The sequence below is a fragment of the Bombyx mandarina genome, chromosome 17 (assembly GCF_030267445.1).
Source record: "Bombyx mandarina strain Sakado chromosome 17, ASM3026744v2".
NCBI classification, from domain to species: Eukaryota; Metazoa; Arthropoda; class Insecta; order Lepidoptera; family Bombycidae; genus Bombyx; species Bombyx mandarina.
The window spans coordinates 5,673,981-5,694,247 of record NC_143223.1 but is presented as its reverse complement, the minus strand read 5'-3'; the positions used below and the strand labels follow the sequence as shown (position 1 = coordinate 5,694,247).

Here is a 20,267-nt window from a genome sequence, read left to right as displayed (position 1 = left end):
ACACCTTGGGTTACATATTGGAGTTTTAGTGGGGATCCCTAACTTTTTTCAAAAATATTATAGCCTATGTCACTAGGGAATAGTGTAGCTTCCAAACAGTGAAAGAATTTTTCAAATCGGTTCAGTAGTTTGGGAGTAGTTCAATAATTAAACAAACAAATCTTTCCTCTTTATAATATTAGAATTATCTATACTTTCAAATTAAGTGGCATTTAAGACTTAGGCATCGGCTTGGCTCTGCCCCTGCCATTGCTGACGTCCACGGGCGATGCCCATCAGGTCGGCCTTATGCTGTGATAGGCCAGATGTGCCTACACGGGCAATAAAAAAAGACGGAAAATCTATAATAAGACATATAAGTTTATAATGTTTTGTAAACAATAAACAGTTCCGTCTCTGTTAACTGTCTGTGCGGTATACAGAGCGAGAATGCGGCTATCTGCAGTGTCCGTGTAGAATGCTGCGTCGTTAGCATTAATCCGATTCGGGCATTGGAGCACAGTTCAGCACTAGAACATTCCATCCATTCGATCTTTCGGCACGCGTATGTATATATGAGTCGTCTATTATCAAAGCCGGCAATCTGACTTTTGAACAATATTGGTAAATCAGAAAAACGAATTATTGACTTTGTATTCCATTGGCAGTCACAAAACTCTTCAGAACGACATCTTAGATAAATAACAGGTTAACTATTAACCTTTATTTAATGCAGGTTTTGAACCGTATTCTTTGAAGGAGACGATTATATTCAAATCAATCTGTATTGACATAGCAATAACATTTTTTTGTCCAAATGCACAGATTGCCACCTTTGATAATAGACGACTCATATCTCGCATATGAGTAAGATTAGAAATTTAGATGCAAATCGGAATTACCGTTACTTATACATCTGAGCAAATACTTTTTTCTCAAACTTTTGTTATGAGAATAGACAGAACTTTTTTTTCTCACAAACTGTTTTCAAACGAGTTGATAGCTCTTTGAAATAAAATCCTGTAAAATTTTATCACATCGAATTTTTCATAAAGCACTAGGAATAACGTTGAGCGAAACGTAAATTCTTGAATTTGAATGGTCGTAACTTTTATGGTGTTGTAAAGTTTATATTGTAAATTTTTATTATATTCGCGGTCAGTGTTGTTTGTTGAGGGCTTTACGAGAAAATTTGAAATGCTAAAATTGTTTATGCTATTAGCCTCAATGTTTGTTTCATTGCCCAGTAACGGAGGTAGCGAAACAACATTAACTACTGCAACAATACGTGCCAGTACATCTGCTAAGCCAACGGTGATCTATCGAAGGATTTATAATGAGCGCAGTAACACGATCCATAGCAAAAATATAATTCATAACGCGAGAAGAAGTTGGTAATACTTAATCATACCTAGACAGACTTTATGATGGCTATATAGACGTAAAATCAAAGTTAAAATTTTAGGTGGTCCGACTCTGTGGGATTGGGATATTTGGTGTCAACTACAGCCCAAAAAAGGAAATTGTTCTGAGAACGTACTGAAGTGAGCGTATTATTTCATGATCCGGAATTGATTTTAAATTCTGAAACTAATGATACACATTTTGCTTTCTTGCAGATATTATTATAACGCGGATTTAGATCAGTGTTTAACGTTCGAATACACTGGATGTCAGGGTAATTTAAATAAATTTCATACGCAAGCAGATTGCGAGGGGCGATGTAAAGGTTCGTATATTGAAATTGAAAATTAGTGAAACCGATCTGGGTACGCTGTAACTAACGTTAATACTATGAAAAGTTTTCTCGGGGCTCATACTAACACTGGCCTCGACAATTACGAACGTAAGTCTATCATGTGACAGTTGATTCTGATTTGTAAATATATGTATATATACATATATATTATTGCTTAGGTGGAGGGACGAGCTCACAGCCCACCTGGTGTTAAGTGGTTACTGGAGCCCATAGACATCTACAACGTAAATGCGCCACCCACCTCGTTCTAAGGTCTCAGTATAGTTACAACGGCTACCCCCACCCTTCGAACCGAAACGCATTACTGCTTCACGGTGGAAATAGGCGGGGTGGTGGTCAATCGTGAACATTTGTTGAGTACGTATTTCATTAGAAAAATTGGTACCCGCCTGCGGGATTCGAACACCGGTGCATCGCTACATACGAATGCACCGGACGTCTTATCCTTTAGGCCACGACGACTTAAAAATGTTACCTTGTGTTTGCTTAACTTTTATAAACTCCAGGAAGGCGAATAAAATATAGTAATTATGTTACAGGAGCATCTTTGATGATGATCAGAGAAAGTGCTCCGATCACATATTGTTCTCTACAAGTAAATGCTGGATATTGCTTGGGGCTGCTACGGAGGTGAGTTATAACTAATCGATGTTCCGGAAGTAAGAAGTAGCTGATGTCAAAGTCATTATATTAATTGAAATCTATATATTAATACGTGAAGCAAAAACTTTGTATCCCTTTTTACGAAAATTACGCGGACGGAGGAGCATGAAATTTTCCACACTTATAGAGAATATAGAGAAGAAGTGCACAATGCTAATATTTTTTTTAAATAATGCATAAAAGATACATTAAATCAATAAAGAAAACATTACACACACCACATACCATATATTTGACGCACACACGCATGCATACTGTTTATTGTCAAACTTTTGTTCTTGACGTTTGTGGTCAAATTGAGAATAGATTAATTAATGTTTGTCTTTATTAATATTTTTTTATAGTGTAGCCTTGGCGAAATTTGTGATTATATTATGTGTACAAACTTACAATTACAATTCATTATAGTCGAATTTCGACTACTGTGGGACCTCTAGTTTTATTAATACACAAAATATTATTTTAATAACCTAAAAGTACATGTTATTATCCGCAACACGCTTCGTCAGATTACAGAAATAGAGTTATCAGCAACATGCTTCGTCAAAAATCAGAATATATTGAGATGTCGCACTGAATGGGCCGGGCCTGTTTCGTTGCGGAAATAAGAAATATGACGCTCATTATCTACTATTTCTTGTTAATTTTGATTTATTGCACTCGATGTGAGGCGTGAGGCTACTAGGCTTTAAGCGGTTCCGGATTAGCCAATAGACGTGGTTTGAGTTTTTTTTTGTAACCAATTGAGATAAATTGGTCGTGAGGTTAACACAATACAAAGACCTGGCCAACGTCAGATCAAAAATGAAGCCACTAGAAAAATAGGTACTTCATATCTAATAATAAATTGGCTAAGCTGCTTTTTTCTGCTACAAACATGACGTTTCACATAACGTACACAAAAGGCGGAAGGAGAGATTAAAAAAACGTTTTTTTTTGTTTTATGACGAGACTTACTTGTAAATAATTAAAATTTGTAAATTTTAGTCAGATTCTGATATTAAGTTGTAGGTTGTAAAACAGTTCGGTATTTTTGGACAAATGGTTATAAAAACCTACCATAATATTTTTAACGTAAAATTAATATACTTTTTAACTCTTTTAAGATATTACTATGATGTTAACGAAGCAACATGTAAAGAATTCACGTACGGAGGCTGCGGCGGCAACCAAAATAACTTTGAAACTATGAGAAAGTGCTCGCGAGAGTGTCAGACTAACTTTGAGTGACTCGTTCACGTATAGGATACTTCTAACATAGTTTATCTCCCCATAAGTGTAAATTTACATTTTAATAAATATTTTTCAAACATAAAACCTTTTTTTTTTACGGTGTACAGAGTTTTGTATTTCAAATTGTATTTACAAAAATTGTAATGCGAATGTTTTATTAGTTTCATTGATGACACAGGTTACATTGAAATGGATGGAATAAATGGATTACCCAGTTAAATTTCGTATACCAAATCATATAAAAATAAAAATGGGTTTGTCTAAATCGTACATCGAACAAATTATGAAAAAAATATAAAATTCAAATCAGAAATTTCGTTAAATTTAAATTAAAAAAAGGTCACATGGAAGGAAAGAGAAGTCGAGGAAGATTGCCAACCCGGTGGACGGACATTATCAAGGAGGCCACAAACACCAGCGTCCCGGGCGCCATTAAGCAGGCCGAATGCAGGCAACATTGGAGGAAGCTGGTGCAAAAACTGGACCAAGGTGGTCACGACGCTCAGTAATGAGGAAACGACAAAGAAGAAGAAATTCCAATGTCAGTGTTGTTCTGGCGATTCACGTTATCAAATAAATATCTAACCCAGGGATTACACGTGGTATGTGGGACTTGACGATCTATTGCTTGGAGCCAGCCGCGGGCCCAAGGAATAACATTTGAATACCCTAAATTAACTATGCTAGTCGAACTAGCAGTATTTTGCGAAGATTTATAGACAATAAATAATATTCTCATAAGTTACTGGCTCTAGATTACAATTACTTTACAACAGTATATTACTCAGAAATAAAAAAGTGCCAAGAAAATTTATAGTATCGTAAAGTAATAATAAAAAGTAGCTTAAGCACATAGAATCTCGTGCGACTGATCCTCGTCCTGACAAAGAAAAACCTCTCCTAATTAATAGCGCAGCTTCTGGATTCATTAGCTGGGATCTAGAGATTTAGTGCCAGTCTGAACTTCAGTATTCTGTTTTATTGTCTTTTTCCCGGATTATTTTTAATAGTATTCCGACGCTCGATACATTTTTCCGCACATAATTAACGCTAACAACACAAAAAATAGACAAATATTATATTGGTCAATTATTGTCACTTATGCGTGCGGATCCGGCTAAGAATAGTTTCGTGTCCCCTTATCTTCCCAGGTGTGTCATAAAAGGTGACGGAGATTTAAGCGCAAAAATCTAGCGCCTTACCCGACTGGTAGCGGGTAATCTACCAACAAAAGCATTTCCAACGACAGTTGACGTTAAGGCAGGCATCACAGCGATGAATAAGAGACCATAAAATATGATGAAAGCGATAGTACTGGGGCGTACCACGAAGGTCGCGCACGTGCAGCACCCAGTATCTGTGGGAAACGGGCTAGGGTTGTCGCATCAGGGACGGGTACGACGTAAGAAGAGAGTTCGTGAAGTAAGAATGAGGTATGCTAGTTGGAATGTAGAGACGATGACTGGAAGGGCAAGAGAAAAAGCTGATGTAAGTAAGAAACGAAGGATAAATATGGAATGTTTGCAAGACATGAAATGGAAACGTTCGCCGCAAATGTTCGCCGACGACATTGTTCTCTTTGGAGAAGATGGGCCTGAGGTACAGTACAGACGAGACTGGCAAAATGGAAAGGTTGGAAAACTTTGTTGGAATAGAAGATCAGTCAAACAAAAACCGAGCACATGTTTATCTTGGAAAAAAAAAAAAAAATTGCCCTTGTAGGCAGACGAGCATACGGCCCACATGACTTCAGCAATGCCAGGGGCAGAGCTAAGCCGCTGCCTACCGCTTAATACTCTCCACAAGCCTCGTTTGAAGAAGGACATGTCATAGCGCTCGGGAAACACCGTGGAGGGGAGCTCATTCCATAGCCGGATGGTACGTGGCAAAAAAGATCTCTGGAAACGCACTGTGGATGACCGCAGTGGCTCCAGGTAGTATGGATAAACTCCACTTCGGTGGCGGGCGGTGCGATGGTAAAAGCGAGATGCTGTATCATCTCGAACAATTCCTCAGAGCAGTTTTTTTTATTTCACGCCAATCGCCTTATATGGTGTCCCTGCCAGTCTGTACTTCGGCTCTATACTCCAGAACGATGGCAACATAGACAGTGACGTAGCGAGCCGAATAAACCAGGTTGGGTGAAATGGCGACAGGTTTATGCAACATTTTGCGATCGTAGAATGCCTCTTAAGCTCAAGGGGAAAATTTACAAAACGATCATTATACCTGTCATGCTGTATAGATCTGAATGTTGGGCGACAAAAGTAAAGCATGAAAGAGGAATGCTTGTGGCAGAGATGCGTATGTTGAAATGGATTTGTGGAGTAACAAGAATGGACAAGATAAGGAATGAGTATATTAGAGGAAGTGTGAAAGTAGCCCAGGTGATTGACAAATTAAAGAGCGGACGGTTAGCGTGGTATGGGCATGTGATGCGTAGAGAAGATGCACGTGACTAGGAGATGTATGGAAATGGTCGTGGACATTATTTATCCAATTTTAACGTAGGTTTGACATCAGTGTTCTCTCAGTATTATTCTGTTATCAATTTTTTTAATATTTTCAAAGATAAAACAATACAAAAAGCGACAGTCAAACAAAAAAAATATTATATTTTAACCTGTATCTTGTACATACGGTATCGGTACGATGGATATAAAGCATCGAATGTACATATGATTGATAGGTTCACTAATAAGAATATTAACCGCATTTCCTGCTTGTTTTTTTTTTAAATATGTATTTAAAACTTAATAAATTTTCACCTGAATTATATTAAAAACATACTCACGAGTTCAAAACGTTTGTTGTGTAAACGTAAACAATGGCTTATCAACACAATACTGTGCGTATTCAGTGAGCGGACATTAATACATGGGCCGTCCACTCGAGATTTATAGCCCAGGGATAAAGCGAGGTTATTTTTTAACAAAATAACTAAACGGCTTTGGCCGGATAAAAAAAAAAGAAATATGACGTTCATTTGTGTAGATTAATAATTGAGCGGGTGTCGTTTAAAGGTAATGGGGCTGGTTCCGAATATTTGGATCGTACGTCGCGGTGCTTTGGTTGACTGTAATTCACTTTCATTGAGCTGGAAAGTTGAGCATGAATTCGAGAGCACTCGACGAGTAATTGCGTAATTAATTGGTGGACTAATGTTATTGTAATATCTTCATCGGTCACGTTACAATAGCTTTACACATAATTATGAAGATATTTGAGAAATTAAGCAAATTGGATGACCTTTTGTTGATTTCTATGTAGGGGAGTTGTACTTGGAACCAAAGACGAGGTAACGTTGATGGCTTGACCGAGTATAAGTTACACTGCTTAAGAATTTGCGTTCGAAAAATTATTTCTGCCTAATGATTTTTAAACAACACGCAATGTTGTACAAATTAAAAATAGATTATTACATATGACAGAGAACTTGGTGCGTCCGCCAGTTTTTGTCGCATTGAACATTGAATATAAATTCAATTGTTCAGATCGCAGCCATTTTAACTCAAACTTTATTTAAGCCAGTGTTAGTAACAAAACCGTAACCTGACAGAATGTGGACAAAATATCTTATAATAATAATATCTAATCTTTCTTAAAGGCTTACTGGAAGCGAGACTGCATTGAGTTGGTACTTAAAGTTATTATAGTACCTTTATGTACCAATAATAGTATTTACCATAGGTTACCATAGTATTTATTATTGTAACAGATATATCTATGTAAACACGACAGTGCGCTCTCGCTGTTTCGAGAGTATACGTATCAGCGGGGCTACAAATCCGACTGGTATTTATGGACCGAAGAGTGATAGTCCTTTATCGCGCGAAAATGTAACGTTTTATTCATTCATTCAACTGAGATGAAAAGGTAAAAGGACGTGCATCGACTAATACTGCCCGAAATAAATATTCAGAATAATAATTAGCTATTATAATATGCCGAAACATTATTGTTCTATAATCACTAAACGATATATGTATAGGACATAAAGGAGCGTCCTTTAAAGTATAGCATTTGAAAAAAATATAATAAAAAACTACTTCAGCTATTTTAATAAAAGTAAATAATGTTTTTTTTGTTGTATTTTTTATTGAATTTCTTTCTTTTTTAGATTAACAAATCAAAAAGCAACAGTTTCGATTAAAAATCGTGAATACGTTTCGCCAAAAATTTTATTGTTTAAAATAAATTATTACAGTAAAATAAATATATACCTACAAACCCAAAATTCCGTTACAAAACCTTAACTATTAATCTACTTGACAAATTTTAATGCTAACGGCTCATCAAAAATACATTACACCAACAAAAATTACACATGAAACACAGAGCGCGTCTTATTTGTTAGTATTATTATCTTCCTTTGTATTTAGATCCGCCAACCGCCTGTAAAGTGAAGAAATGTTTTAATGCGCTAAATATCTTGATGTAGCGTTTTGCGGACGACACAGACGTGTCCGACTTAAATTTCTTGCACTTTATTTTTCCGCCGCCTGAAAAAGTGTGACCATTAAAAAAATTCAAAAAAAAAAAAAATTGTTATACTATTATTTTTTTTTTTGTTATAATAAAGATATTTACATGTTCTTACCATCTCGTATCGCATTTCTTCGTTGATTCGATCACAGAGATCTGGCGGTATGTCGGATTCGGACGCGTCTTGTAAAACGTATTTCAGTTGTGTAGTTCTGAAATTAGAAATGAGCAAAAGAAAAAGTATTAATCTATGAAAAAAGTATTTACTTACAAATACCATGTTACTAGTAGATCATAATATGTAGTAATACTAGCTTAATTAGAACTATTTATTGACTTACGTTTTTTATAGATACAATCAAAATTATCGTTTAATTTCGATAAAAAATATTTTTTACTAGTGGTAGGACCCCTTGAGAGTCCGCGCGGGTAGGTACCACCACCCTGCCTATTTCTGCCGTGAAGCAGTAATGCGTTTCGGTTTGAAGGGCGGGGCAGCCGTTGTAGCTATACTGAGATCTTAGAACTTATATCTCAAGGTGGGTGGCGCATTTACATCGTAGATGTCTATGGGCTCCAGTAACCACTGAACACCAAGTGGGCTGTAAGCTCGTCCAGCCATCTAAGCAATAAAAAAAAAAATTACATTCTAAATTTGACTAACTAAAAAAACATCACAACATTTAATTCAATTTTGTTAAAAGTTAAAGATAAGTCGGTGCTAACTGAATGTAGATAAGCATGTAAGCGCTTGTGGCTTTCCTGGCCATGTGAGGGGCGTCTTCCTTCCCGCCGTAGTTGTATTCGATGGCTTCCTGCTTAGTGCAACGAGACACCACGTCGTCGTCGAACTTACACCACTGCATTACAACGAGTATGCGCTTAAACTACTTGAAGTTTTTTAGACTGGTGCACATCAGACATATTGTAATGTGATCGGGTTTTAAGTTTATTATTTACTAGCGGCCCGCCCTGGCTTCGCTTGGGAAGTAGCGAACGCGATGTAAAGAATTTTAGGTAATTTTTTACACATTGGGTTACATTATTGGAGTTTCAGTAAGGATTCTTAATTTTTTTTAAAATATAATAAATATGTCACCCGGGGACAGCGTAGCTTTCCAACAGTGAAGGATTTTTTAAAATCGGTTCAGTAGTTTCGGAGACTATTCAATACAAACAAACAAACAAATCTTTCCTCTTTATAATATTAGTATAGATATAGATTCCTTTCAAATGAAAGTCGTTCGTGAACACGTGTCAAGTTGGTTTTTTATTATAAAATTTGATGTGCGGGATTTAACGCACGATTGCAGCGCTTGACACGAGTACCCCGGGTGTCTTCTCTGTTAGGCTACACACAAAATCAACAAATTCAAGTCATAATTTCACAAAAAATGAATTTTTTTAACATTTAAGTGGCCAGATATATGAGACCCTTATAAATAATAAAAAAAAAAATTAAAAATGTGGCTAATTAAAAAGAAAACGGTTCATTCTAATGTTTGTGTCCATGATAACAAAACAGACATGACATGTTTATTTTCGCATGTATTTGCCACACACGTACATTTGGTAGGCAGCGGCTTGGCTCTGCCCCTGGCATTGTTGAAGTCCATGGGCGACGGTAACCACTCACCATCAGGTGGGCCGTATGCCCGTCTGCCTACAAAGGCAACAAAAAAAAATTAAAAAAAACACACGCATGCATACTATTTATTTATTGTCAAACTTTTGTTCTTGACGTCTGTGGTCAAATTGAGATTAAGTTAAAATAAATATTGTTCGTCTATATTAATATTTTTTTATAGTGTAGTCTTGGTGAAATTTGTGATTATAGAAGTATAATAGTCTTTGAAAATAGAATCATAATTAGTGTACGAACTTATAATTTTAATTAATTATAGTCGAATTTCGACTACCGGGCGACCACTAGTTTCAATTAATTATAGTCGAATTTCGACTACTGCGGGACCGCTAGTTAATAGAAAAAAGAATACAATTTAAAACAAAATTAAAAAATTAAAAAATCTTGACTCTTCTCGAGCGAAAATTTTCAAATACGCAAACTCTATTTCGGAAGTTAACTGACCTTTCCGTCGCCCTTAGGGTTGATAAAGACGACGTAATGTCCTCCGTGGTTGTCGCCCGAGTGAACGAGCACAGCGTGAAGCGTGTAATGTGAGGGAGTGGACGGTACCTCTTGTAAATACGGATCCAAGTTTATCTCTTCGTAGAATTCGAACCTATGTTTTGAATTACGGATTTTGATAATATCCACAGAATATTCTAGAATATTGATTTTGGAACGAAGTTCCTTATGGGACGATGCAGAGGGGTACCTTAACCGGGAAAAAACGTCCGTAACGTAAGATTTTTATTATTTATGTATAGTCTTAGTATGATGGCTATACAATGTCTAATGTATAGCTATCATACTACCATATACTACTACGTGATGACGGCTATTATTATTATTCATATAAATCACTGTCTTTGTATATTATTATTATATATATTTATTTTTAATAAATCATTATGAATAAAATAAAGTTGATAATTTTGTATAGTTTTTTTTATTTTTATCAATAAAAAAATCATAATAAAAATGTATACCCGAACAATTATTTTCTTTATACCTCGAATAGAACTTAAAATTAATATATTTATAATAAGGAACTTCGTTCCTATCCGGGTGTCCCGCGACACCACACATCTTTTTTTTTCATAAGACTTTGGACGCAAATAAAAGATGACGAAAATATCAGAAAATACGATTCTAGTCTAGTGTAAAATTGTGTTAAATCAGTGATTAGATATTCCGTATAATCCAAAAGAGCAAAAAAAAAAAACGCAAAATCAAAGGCATTACCTAAATATTATCAAATTATAGTTTTTCGAATTTGTGCGTAGTGAAGTGAATAGTGCTTTAATATTTCGTAGTATTTTATATTTATTATTTTCGTTAGACTTAAACATAATATACTGCTTTTACGGTTTAATTTAATTTCACTATCGTCCGTGAACACATAAACTAAAGTAAGTAGTCGAAACGTCTGAATTATAATGATAAAAAAAAATGCGAGAGTAAAAACCGTAAAAGTAGTTTTAATCATGTTCAAGACTAACAAAAATAAAAAAATGTAAAATACTACGAAATATTAAAACACTATTACAACTATCGTGTTCGAAAGAGTCTCTAACCTCGAAAACGGCTATACCTACCATAATTTTTACATCAAAACGGCCAATCATCTTAATGGCGCTGCTGTAAAATTCCATTAGATAATTACTTATAACCTATTTTTAAGTTAGAAAACACAGAATCTTATAAGAGAATTTTCGAGAATTTCTTGGTAGATATCCACTTACCGATCGTTAAATTTAACTGAAGCATCTCGCTGCGGGTCGTACTGGAACCTCAATAGGTGCAAGTGCAGCACGGGCGGGAACACGTCAAACCTCACGCCTTTCTCGGCTTCCTGTAGGCCGTGCTCGCCGGCATCGTATTTGTTATCGCCGTCGAGTAGCTCGGTGCTAATATAGTCTTTAAACGACTCGTAGACTGTACAAACAAAAAAAAGATTATTCGTAAATATTTAAAAATAGAAATATGTACTTATCTATACTAATATTATAAAGCTGAAGAGTTTGTTGATTTGAACGCGCTAATCTCAGGAACTACTGGTCCGATTTGAAAATTTCTATAAACCAATAAAGCACCAATAAAGAATGTTTCAAAATCTGGGTTTTTTCCTTTTGAGAGCTTTCGCTGCGTGCGCTGCAGAAACGATTAAAGTTTCGCTAAAATAATGTATAACAGAATTGTTCCCCTTTAAAAGATCTAAAAAAAATATGCGAAAGCATATGTCTATATGTTGAGGTTGGCTCCCTATAACGTTTTTTATGCTAACCAAATTTGTTCTAAAATAAAGCATTATTTGTGAACTATTCCACGCGGACGAAGTTTTTTTTTATTGCCTTTGTAGGCAGACGAGCATGCGGTCCACCTGATGGTGAGTGGTTACCGTCACCCATGGACTTCAGCAATGCCAGGGGCAGAGCCAAGCCGCTGCCTACCGCACGCGTAGCTGCGGGCAGAAGCTAGTATAAAATATAGGAAATCGTCGTGGCTTAAAGGATAAGATGCTCGAAACACGTATCAAAGATGCGACTGTGCAGGTGTTAGAATCCCGTAGTTTTTTTAACCATTTGTTTTTTATAAAATACGTACTTAACTTATATTCACGAATGACTTCCACGGTGAAAGAATTACATAATGTAATAATAATCCAACTCGTAAAAATTATAATTTGCGTAATTACTGGCCTTCTTGTGAGCCCACACGGGTAGGTACTATCTTCTGCGGCGAAGCAGTATTGGCTTTCCAGTTTCAAGGGTAGGGTGGGTGTTGTACTCGAAGGAGTATTGCATTCCGGTTTGAAAGTTGGAGCGGGCATTTTACTAAAGAAATGAGACTTAGACCTCATGTCTTAAGATAGCGGTCTTAAGGTAGCGGCATTAACGTTAGTATTTTTGAGCTCCGGTACTACATATCTGTGGTTCGCGAGACGCTCTGTCAATTTTCTCACTCCCGCTCGTCCTAAATTGTATCTTTTCGCTCTAGCCGTAACGAATCTGTCGCAAGTTAAATTTTACTCTCAAGACGCCTACAGAAGTTTCACTTCAAAAAGGGCCGCGAATACTTTGTTTTAATGCAGAAGAGAAAACCAAGAATTCGAGAACCTCCTCAAAGTTTCCTCAAGTAAGCTAAATAGAAAGTTTAAATCGAGCCGCGGAACAATTTAATTAACCAACTATTATTCTTTCCCTTGACACTGAGCTGGATGTCGTAGAAAGTTTCCACCCGAGTACTCGTGCAGTTAACATTCTTGCACTTGATAAAAGAGGTCATTTTTCCTTCAAACAGTTTTGGCACGGTTCCCTCCACGAGCGTCCCTTTCATTTTGTTCTCGAGTTTGTCTAGGAGCACCTGGAATTAACATTAGAACTGAGAACTCGACTGGAGGAACGCGATTAACAAGAATAATCGTTCTGGCGTTCAAGTAGTACAATGACAATGATAATAATAATAATTATTATTGGGAACAAATCACGCATGGTCATTTAGCCCCAATTTAGGATTCTCAATGTTATGGGTATTAGAGACTGACAAACATACTTATATACATTTAAATATATACTTATATCGATAATAAACACCCAGACAAAAAAGCAAACAAACCTGTTCATCACGCAATGTTTGCCCAATGTGGGAATCGAACCCTCGAGTCAGGGCACTAACCACTGCACCACCAGGTCAGTCAAATAGAAAATATGGTTTAAAAACTAAAATACCAGACTTCGATAGTAAAACGAACTATTAATTAATTTGATTAATTTTATCCTGCTGGTATTAGTTATAATCTTATTGTATTATCATCGGTCTTTGATGCATCGGACGCGTTGAAGTCAGCGATGCTTTTCATTGACTTCATTCAAGTATTCCGTTACGTAATATACGTTATGTATTACATATGTATGTACATTTTTATTTTTTTATTTTTTATTGCCCATTGTGAGCAGACGAACGTACGGCCCACCTGATGGTGTATGGTTACCGTCGCCCATGGACTTCAGCAATGACAGGGACAGAGCAAGCCGCTGCCTACGGTTGTTTAATATATACATTTTTATACACACATATACATAGTAAGCTAACAAAATTGTATTAAATTGGTTTGAAGGGTGGGGCAGCCGTTGTAATTATACTTGAGACCTTAGAACTTATATCTCAAGGTGGGTGGCGCATTTACGTCGTAGATGTCTATGGGCTCCAGTAACCATTTAACACCAGGTGGACTTTGAGCTCGTCAACACACCTAGCTAAAAAAAATTAAGAAAAAATACATAAAATTGAAGATCAGAGCTAGCGAAAATGTTTACGTTTTAATCGAAACAACTAACTAGCTCACCCTAAGAAATTCTTGTACGTCGTGTTGCATAAAAGAGTCCAAAGTTTCCCAGCCGAAGCTCTTCGTTAATTTCTTGGTAGCGACCGGCTTTTCAGAGAATTGCAAGTCGTAGAACACTCTTTGCAGAGCGAAAGCGACCGACCGAGAACTGTCGTCGCCGACTGTCGGGATCTTGTACACCGCCTTACGTAATACGTTCGTGAAGAAGAGAGTTTGCAAAAGGGAATTCATGTAACATGTTGCTCCTTGATTTTTAAGGCCTGGAAAGCATACGGGAATGAAAAGTGCTGAAACATCTAAGTCACTAAACTCATCTCTAGATGATTCTTCCTTCACTTTTTAAACTATGTAAATAAATATATATTGTTTCCTCAATAATTACAATATTTAATTTTCACTGGTGGTAGGACCTCTTGTGAGTCCGCACGGGTACATACCACCGCCTTGCCTATTTCTGCCGTGAAGCAGTAATGTGTTTCGGCTTAAAGGGTTGGGCAGCCGTTGTAATTAGACCTTAGAACTTATATCTCAAGGTGGGTGGCGCATTTACGTTGTAGATAACTATGGGCTCCGGTAACCACTGAACACCAGGTGGGCTGTGAGCTCGTCTACCCATATAAGCAATAAAAAAAAATTACAATGTTTTGCATTACGTGCTGGATTATTGACATACAATCAGACTTGATATTAATTTTAGTTTTGTATTCTTTGGATGAATTTTACTGCCCGTATAATTTCAATCGAATTGGGTAGGGTTCGGTTTCATTTGAAAATTACGGTAGGTAGTGATGCGGTTGTGCTCAGGATATTGTTGAAGTCTCTGACCTACGGTGACCAGCCGTTATCCACGGAACCGTATGAGGCTGGTTTCGAGACAAGAAAACTTCATTAAATAGAAGCAAAAATGTGTATCACCTTACCAACGTAGCCAGTATGCTTTTTAGAATCCCAAGAAACTCCGTGGGGTGCTTCAGCTATAACATGAGCCTCCAATGTAATAGAATCATTCTTAACAAAACCGTTATCGGGATTCATCAAATCATCCCATGCTATAAAATGGGCAAAACCCCAATCGTCTTCTTTGCTGCGGATAAGAGAAGGAATTGTATGGATGTCACTTAATAGTTTCTATTTAAGCATATGTGTCTGAAGTCGTCGTGTCCTAAAGGATAAGACGTCCGGTGCGATCTAATCTAGCGATGCAACGGTGTTCGAATCGCGTAGTCGGGTACCAATATTTCTAATGAAAAATGTACCTAACAAATGTTCACGATTTACTTCCACGTTGAAGGAATAACATCGTGTAATAAAAATAAAACCCGCAACATTATAATTTGCGTAATTACTGGTGGTAGGACCTTTTGTGAGTCCGCACGGCTAGGTACCACCACCCTGCCTATTTCTACCGTGAAGCAGTAATGCGTTTCGGTTTGAAGGACGGGGCAGCCGTTGTTAACTATACTGAGACCTTAGAACTTATATCTCAATGTGGGTGGCGTATTTCACGTTGTAGATGTCTATGGGCTCCAGTAACCACTTAATACCAGGTGGGCTGTGAGCTCGTCCACCCATCTAAGCAATAAAAAAAATGTTTTCACGAATTAAACTTACCAATGGTACATGTGATGAATTTTCCTGCATAAGTGCGTACCCTCAGGCTTATAGGATAGGAGTTTTAGTTCGCCCAATCCATAACAAGACCACCCAGGCGAACTGCATTCGCCGTTGCACTGTAGGAATACGCCTAAAGCTTTGTGTGGTTGGTGATCGTTTCTCGTTGTATTGCGTACGAGAACCAAGATCTTCCAAGGTAGACACCGCACGTAACACGCCGGGGATAGCACTTGTTCTTTCAACTCGCTGACATTTTGAACTATAAAACGGAAAGTGGCCTCCGAACGGGCCATATCTTCGTCTTGCGGTGTGAAGTCCTGTCAATTTATATTAAAAGTTTATATTTTTTTATGACATTATAATAATATGTAGGTCGAATATCTACAATTATACATTTTAAAATTGTACCTAAATGGTTCTGTTATTGTAGATTTTTTTTTCTACCTAAGCTGATAGCCTTGAGAGGCTATATCAGCGTCGCCTTAATTAGTAGGTGAGCTCACGGGGCTCAAACCTGATGACGTTGCTAACACGAACCCTAGCACCACTAGCTACCACCAGATCGGAAACGCGACCCACTGAGAAGATCCGGCGAGAAACTCAGTGGGCTGTGTCTGAGGTATTATTGTAGATGTATTGTATGTACGAACGAGTAGTTTTCAGATTGGATTTTTTATATTACAAAAAAATATAGCCTAGGCGCTAACAGTCTAAGGCTAAGCACACAAAACTAGGTACTCTCGATTTAACTAATACAACTCTGCGCTTTTGCTTGCTGATTTGTAATTTATTTGAATGATTGTGTTAATAAGCTACATATAAAATTTAAGTGGCATGTCCTGTCCAGTACCAATAGTGTCCCACTACAGTATTGGTACAAACAGAAGAAGCTTCCAATGTCTAATAAATAAGGCTCAGTGTACTGGTATCTAGTTTTTTGGAGGTTCAAATTCTCTGGTTTGACAAAATATTTCTAAGCAAATACGTGCCTAGCAAGTGTCCTTCCACTTTGCAACCCAAATTATCAAATAAATAAAAAAACAAGACTGCTAGGATAACTTCAAGGTTAAAGCCACACTCCGCTTTGAAATATGAGGTCTAAGTTTCTATTGCGTCAGAGTATTGACTACTTAACCTTAAAAACCCGAACACACACGATTTCTGCGCTATAAAATACCGAAAACAGCGATAATAAAGAGTGTTGGCTCAGAAGGCATTGCACTACCAGTAGGTATTCAAATAGGAGCAAGGTAGGTAAGGTTGGCAAGTCGGATCGGGTCGTGTGACGTACAAGCTACATTATAATAAGAGCTATGATAATGGCTGGACAGACTTAACAAAAAATTCACTGGTCTATTCCGTTATTATTTAATGAAATAATATTTTTAGATGTGTACCTAATAATTTTTTTTTATTGCACTAGAAGACAGACGAGCATACGGCCCATCTGATGCGAAAGCTAGATATTAAAAAGTCCTAAACCAAAAAAAGGGAACTGTTGATGATAATAAAAACAACTAATGTTAAGGTCATAAAATTTTGTTCGTTACCGTTAAATATTAGAGTTGAATCGACTTACATGATTAATGGGTAGAGGAGCCGTTGCATTATCGACGCTGCTTGCTTCAATCATCTCAGCAGCGAATCTTATATCTTTAACAAAGTTTTGATGTGACTTTAATGCTTTTTTATTATTTATTTATATTTTCGAAAGAAGTTGAGCGTTCCGCGCGCCTAGTGGTCAATAATATTACGAGAAAATCAATGCTAATTGAGCCGTATAAGAGTTGTCGAATTTTTTATGGGTCTTTTCTGCAGTACATATTTAGAAAATTAAATTGAAAACATGTATTTGAATGGACCCGTTTAATTGGGTTTATTTTCTTAAAAATATATCCTGATTACATATGGTATTTATATTTTTATTTTTTTGGATGAAGGATCACTGGGGTTTCGGAGGCCTTTCCAGTTTCACCAGGACAGGTGGAGAGCACGGGCTAAGGAGGGGTGAGATTTGTTAACAATTACCTAAGGGGACCTAACAACTCAAGAGCAGCTGCTTCATGAGTGAATCTACTACCGGGTTGTAAACGCAGCTGAAGGGAAACCAGAGATATTTATATTGTACGAGCGCCGGAGATATTAGTACTGTTCGGTTTCAGATTGTAAATTAGAAAGACACAACTCACCTTACTTCAATTTACTGTTCATTATTTATGGTATTAAATTAAAAATGAAATATAAAATTGTATTTAATTTTGTGATTTTTTTTGCTAACGATGACAGGCTCTTAAACGTCACTCAATGATTTTTCATTTTTGATCGTTCTAAATTCGAATGAAAATAGTTTTATTTTTATAAATCATAGTTTTTGTGAGTGTTGCATTGACCAATAAAATCACCGCGCTAAAGGCCAGCGACCCCAAGCGCCAGTGCAGTTATGTAAGTAAGGCAACAAATTTTTGAAATCTAATGGTAAACAGTCGATGTCGCCCAAAATACGTCATTACGTATCCTCCCGATCCATTAACGATGCTTTTAGGTACCACAAGCACCGGTCACCGTCCTCGTCGAACCCGTCGCTTACGACGAAGGGCTCGACTAGCGAATTAACCCACAGACACAGCCCACTGAGTTTCTCGCCGGATCTTCTCAGTAGGTCGCGTTTCCGACCTGGTGGTAGATTCTGCGAAGCACTGCTCTTGTTGGGGCCAGTGTTAGCACCACTCCGGTTTGAGCCCCGTGAGCTGAACTACACGAATAAATTGATTCATTGGAAGAGTGACTCTTAATATCTGTTACTATAGAAGGCAATGATAATGACGAAGAGAATAACGTGAGCAACGCTGACCTCATCATTTAAAAAAAACCATGGAACCAACCTATCCGTCATAAATAAATAACAAAAAGGCATAGTTATGGGACATACTGTGCTACGTGATAATTGAATTGATACTGTTCTTGGTACGGGATTCTAGGAATTAATTAAATTCTCCCGACATCTTGTGATGACATTAGAAATGCTATTGGTTTCGAGATTGACAGCAGTTGATATATTTAATTAAAGTTGATAAGCACTGTTTCAATTTAGGGCAATAATTTATGGTTATTTGCTTTGTAATTAGATAACCGTATAAAAATATAAAAAATATTAATGGTATTTAGGGATGCATAGTGCCCTTTTTCATGGTTAGTATTTATTTTTATTTTTATTGTTTAAATTGATGGACGAACTCACTGCCCACCTGGTGTGTGTAGTGATTGACTACAAATAATAAATAGGCTGTTTGTGTTGTAAGCTTTTGCTAGTTAATCTTTAAAATTCTAGAACAGTACTTGTTTATTGCTGTTGGCGTTTTGGCGGTAAAATTATTTTAAACAATACCGTAAAATGGGGCGATTAGGGACAAATTCCAACTTTATGAGCAATTTTAAGGTAGTTGTTGATGTATATAATGCTATATCAGGATCAAAATGATTGAGTCTTGGGGGCATCTTTGTTGTCTAATTTAAAATTATGCAACTAGCATTCCAGTTTAAGCAAAAAATGCAAAAATAGGTGTAATCCCTATTTACCCGAAAATTGCGGTTAATTGGGATGAAATGAGAAATTTCCTAGGGTTGGCACTACTTTTATTTTTATATATAGTTTTAATTTATTTATTTATTTAGTTGCAACAACAAAGTGATCATCAATAAAAAAAATTGAAAAACTGACAAAAGTACATGGCAGACATCACCTCAATTATATTGAAGTCGTCGTGGCCTAACGGATAAGACGTCCGGTGCATTCGTGTTGAAGCAATGCACCGGTGTTCGAATCCCGCGGGCGGGTACCAATTTTTCTAATGAAATACGTACTCAACAAATGTTCACGATTGACTTCCACGGTGAAGGAATAACATCGTGTAATAAAAATGAAACCCGCAAAATTATAATTTGCGTAATTACTGGTGGTAGGACCTCTTGTGAGTCCGCACGGGTAGGTACCACCGCCCCGCCTATTTTCTGCCGTGAAGCAGTAATGCGTTTCGGTTTGAAGGGTGGGGCAGCCGTTGTGACTATACTGAGACCTTAGAACTATATCTCAAGGTGTGTGGCGCATTTACGTTGTAGATGTCTATGGGCTCCAGTAACCACTTAACATCAGGTGGGCTGTGAGCTCGTCCACACAGCTAAGCAATAAAAAAAAAAAAAAAAAAAAAAAAAAAAAAAAAAAAAAAAAAAAAAAAAAAAAAAAAAAAAAAAAAAAAAAGGTGCAATCGACAGTGCTGATATTTCTATCTGGGTTAAGAGATTACGTGTGTCGGTTATTCCATGGATTAATCAGATGAACTCTGAACAAATATTAAATATTTTATTAAGTATTACTTAGACATTTTTGTCCACCTTGAGATTTCATTGATCTTGTTACATGTCTCTGCAAAATCGACTTATTTATATTAATTTGCTTATCTATTTCAAATAAAGACTTATTCCCAATTTCGCTTCGAATAAACCAGATTTTTACCAACAAATTTAAAAAATATTGTTATAACTACATAGACAACCCTACAAACCTG

At 36.7% G+C, this 20,267-nt stretch overlaps 2 protein-coding genes across 2 annotated transcripts; one reads left to right on the top strand and one right to left on the bottom strand.

Annotated features, from left to right (window-relative positions):
* The first annotated feature begins 369 nt into the window (after positions 1-369).
* LOC114253389 (BPTI/Kunitz domain-containing protein) lies at positions 370-3,716 on the top strand. Its single transcript, XM_028188254.2, has 5 exons — positions 370-1,369; positions 1,433-1,523; positions 1,599-1,708; positions 2,278-2,368; positions 3,508-3,716. The coding sequence occupies exons 1-5, from the start codon at positions 1,177-1,179 to the stop codon at positions 3,629-3,631; spliced, it is 609 nt and encodes a 202-aa protein (XP_028044055.2). The 5' UTR covers positions 370-1,176; the 3' UTR covers positions 3,632-3,716.
* Positions 3,717-7,778: 4,062 nt separating this feature from the next.
* LOC114253400 (ubiquitin carboxyl-terminal hydrolase 7) lies at positions 7,779-17,350 on the bottom strand. The gene is made up of 10 exons (XM_028188269.2): positions 17,285-17,350; positions 15,703-16,022; positions 15,012-15,175; positions 14,092-14,351; positions 12,935-13,109; positions 11,489-11,681; positions 10,209-10,362; positions 8,846-8,979; positions 8,225-8,331; positions 7,779-8,136 (listed from the first exon to the last, which is right to left on the bottom strand). The coding sequence occupies exons 1-10, from the start codon at positions 17,336-17,338 to the stop codon at positions 7,997-7,999; spliced, it is 1,701 nt and encodes a 566-aa protein (XP_028044070.2). The 5' UTR covers positions 17,339-17,350; the 3' UTR covers positions 7,779-7,996.
* Between the last annotated feature and the right edge of the window lie 2,917 nt (positions 17,351-20,267).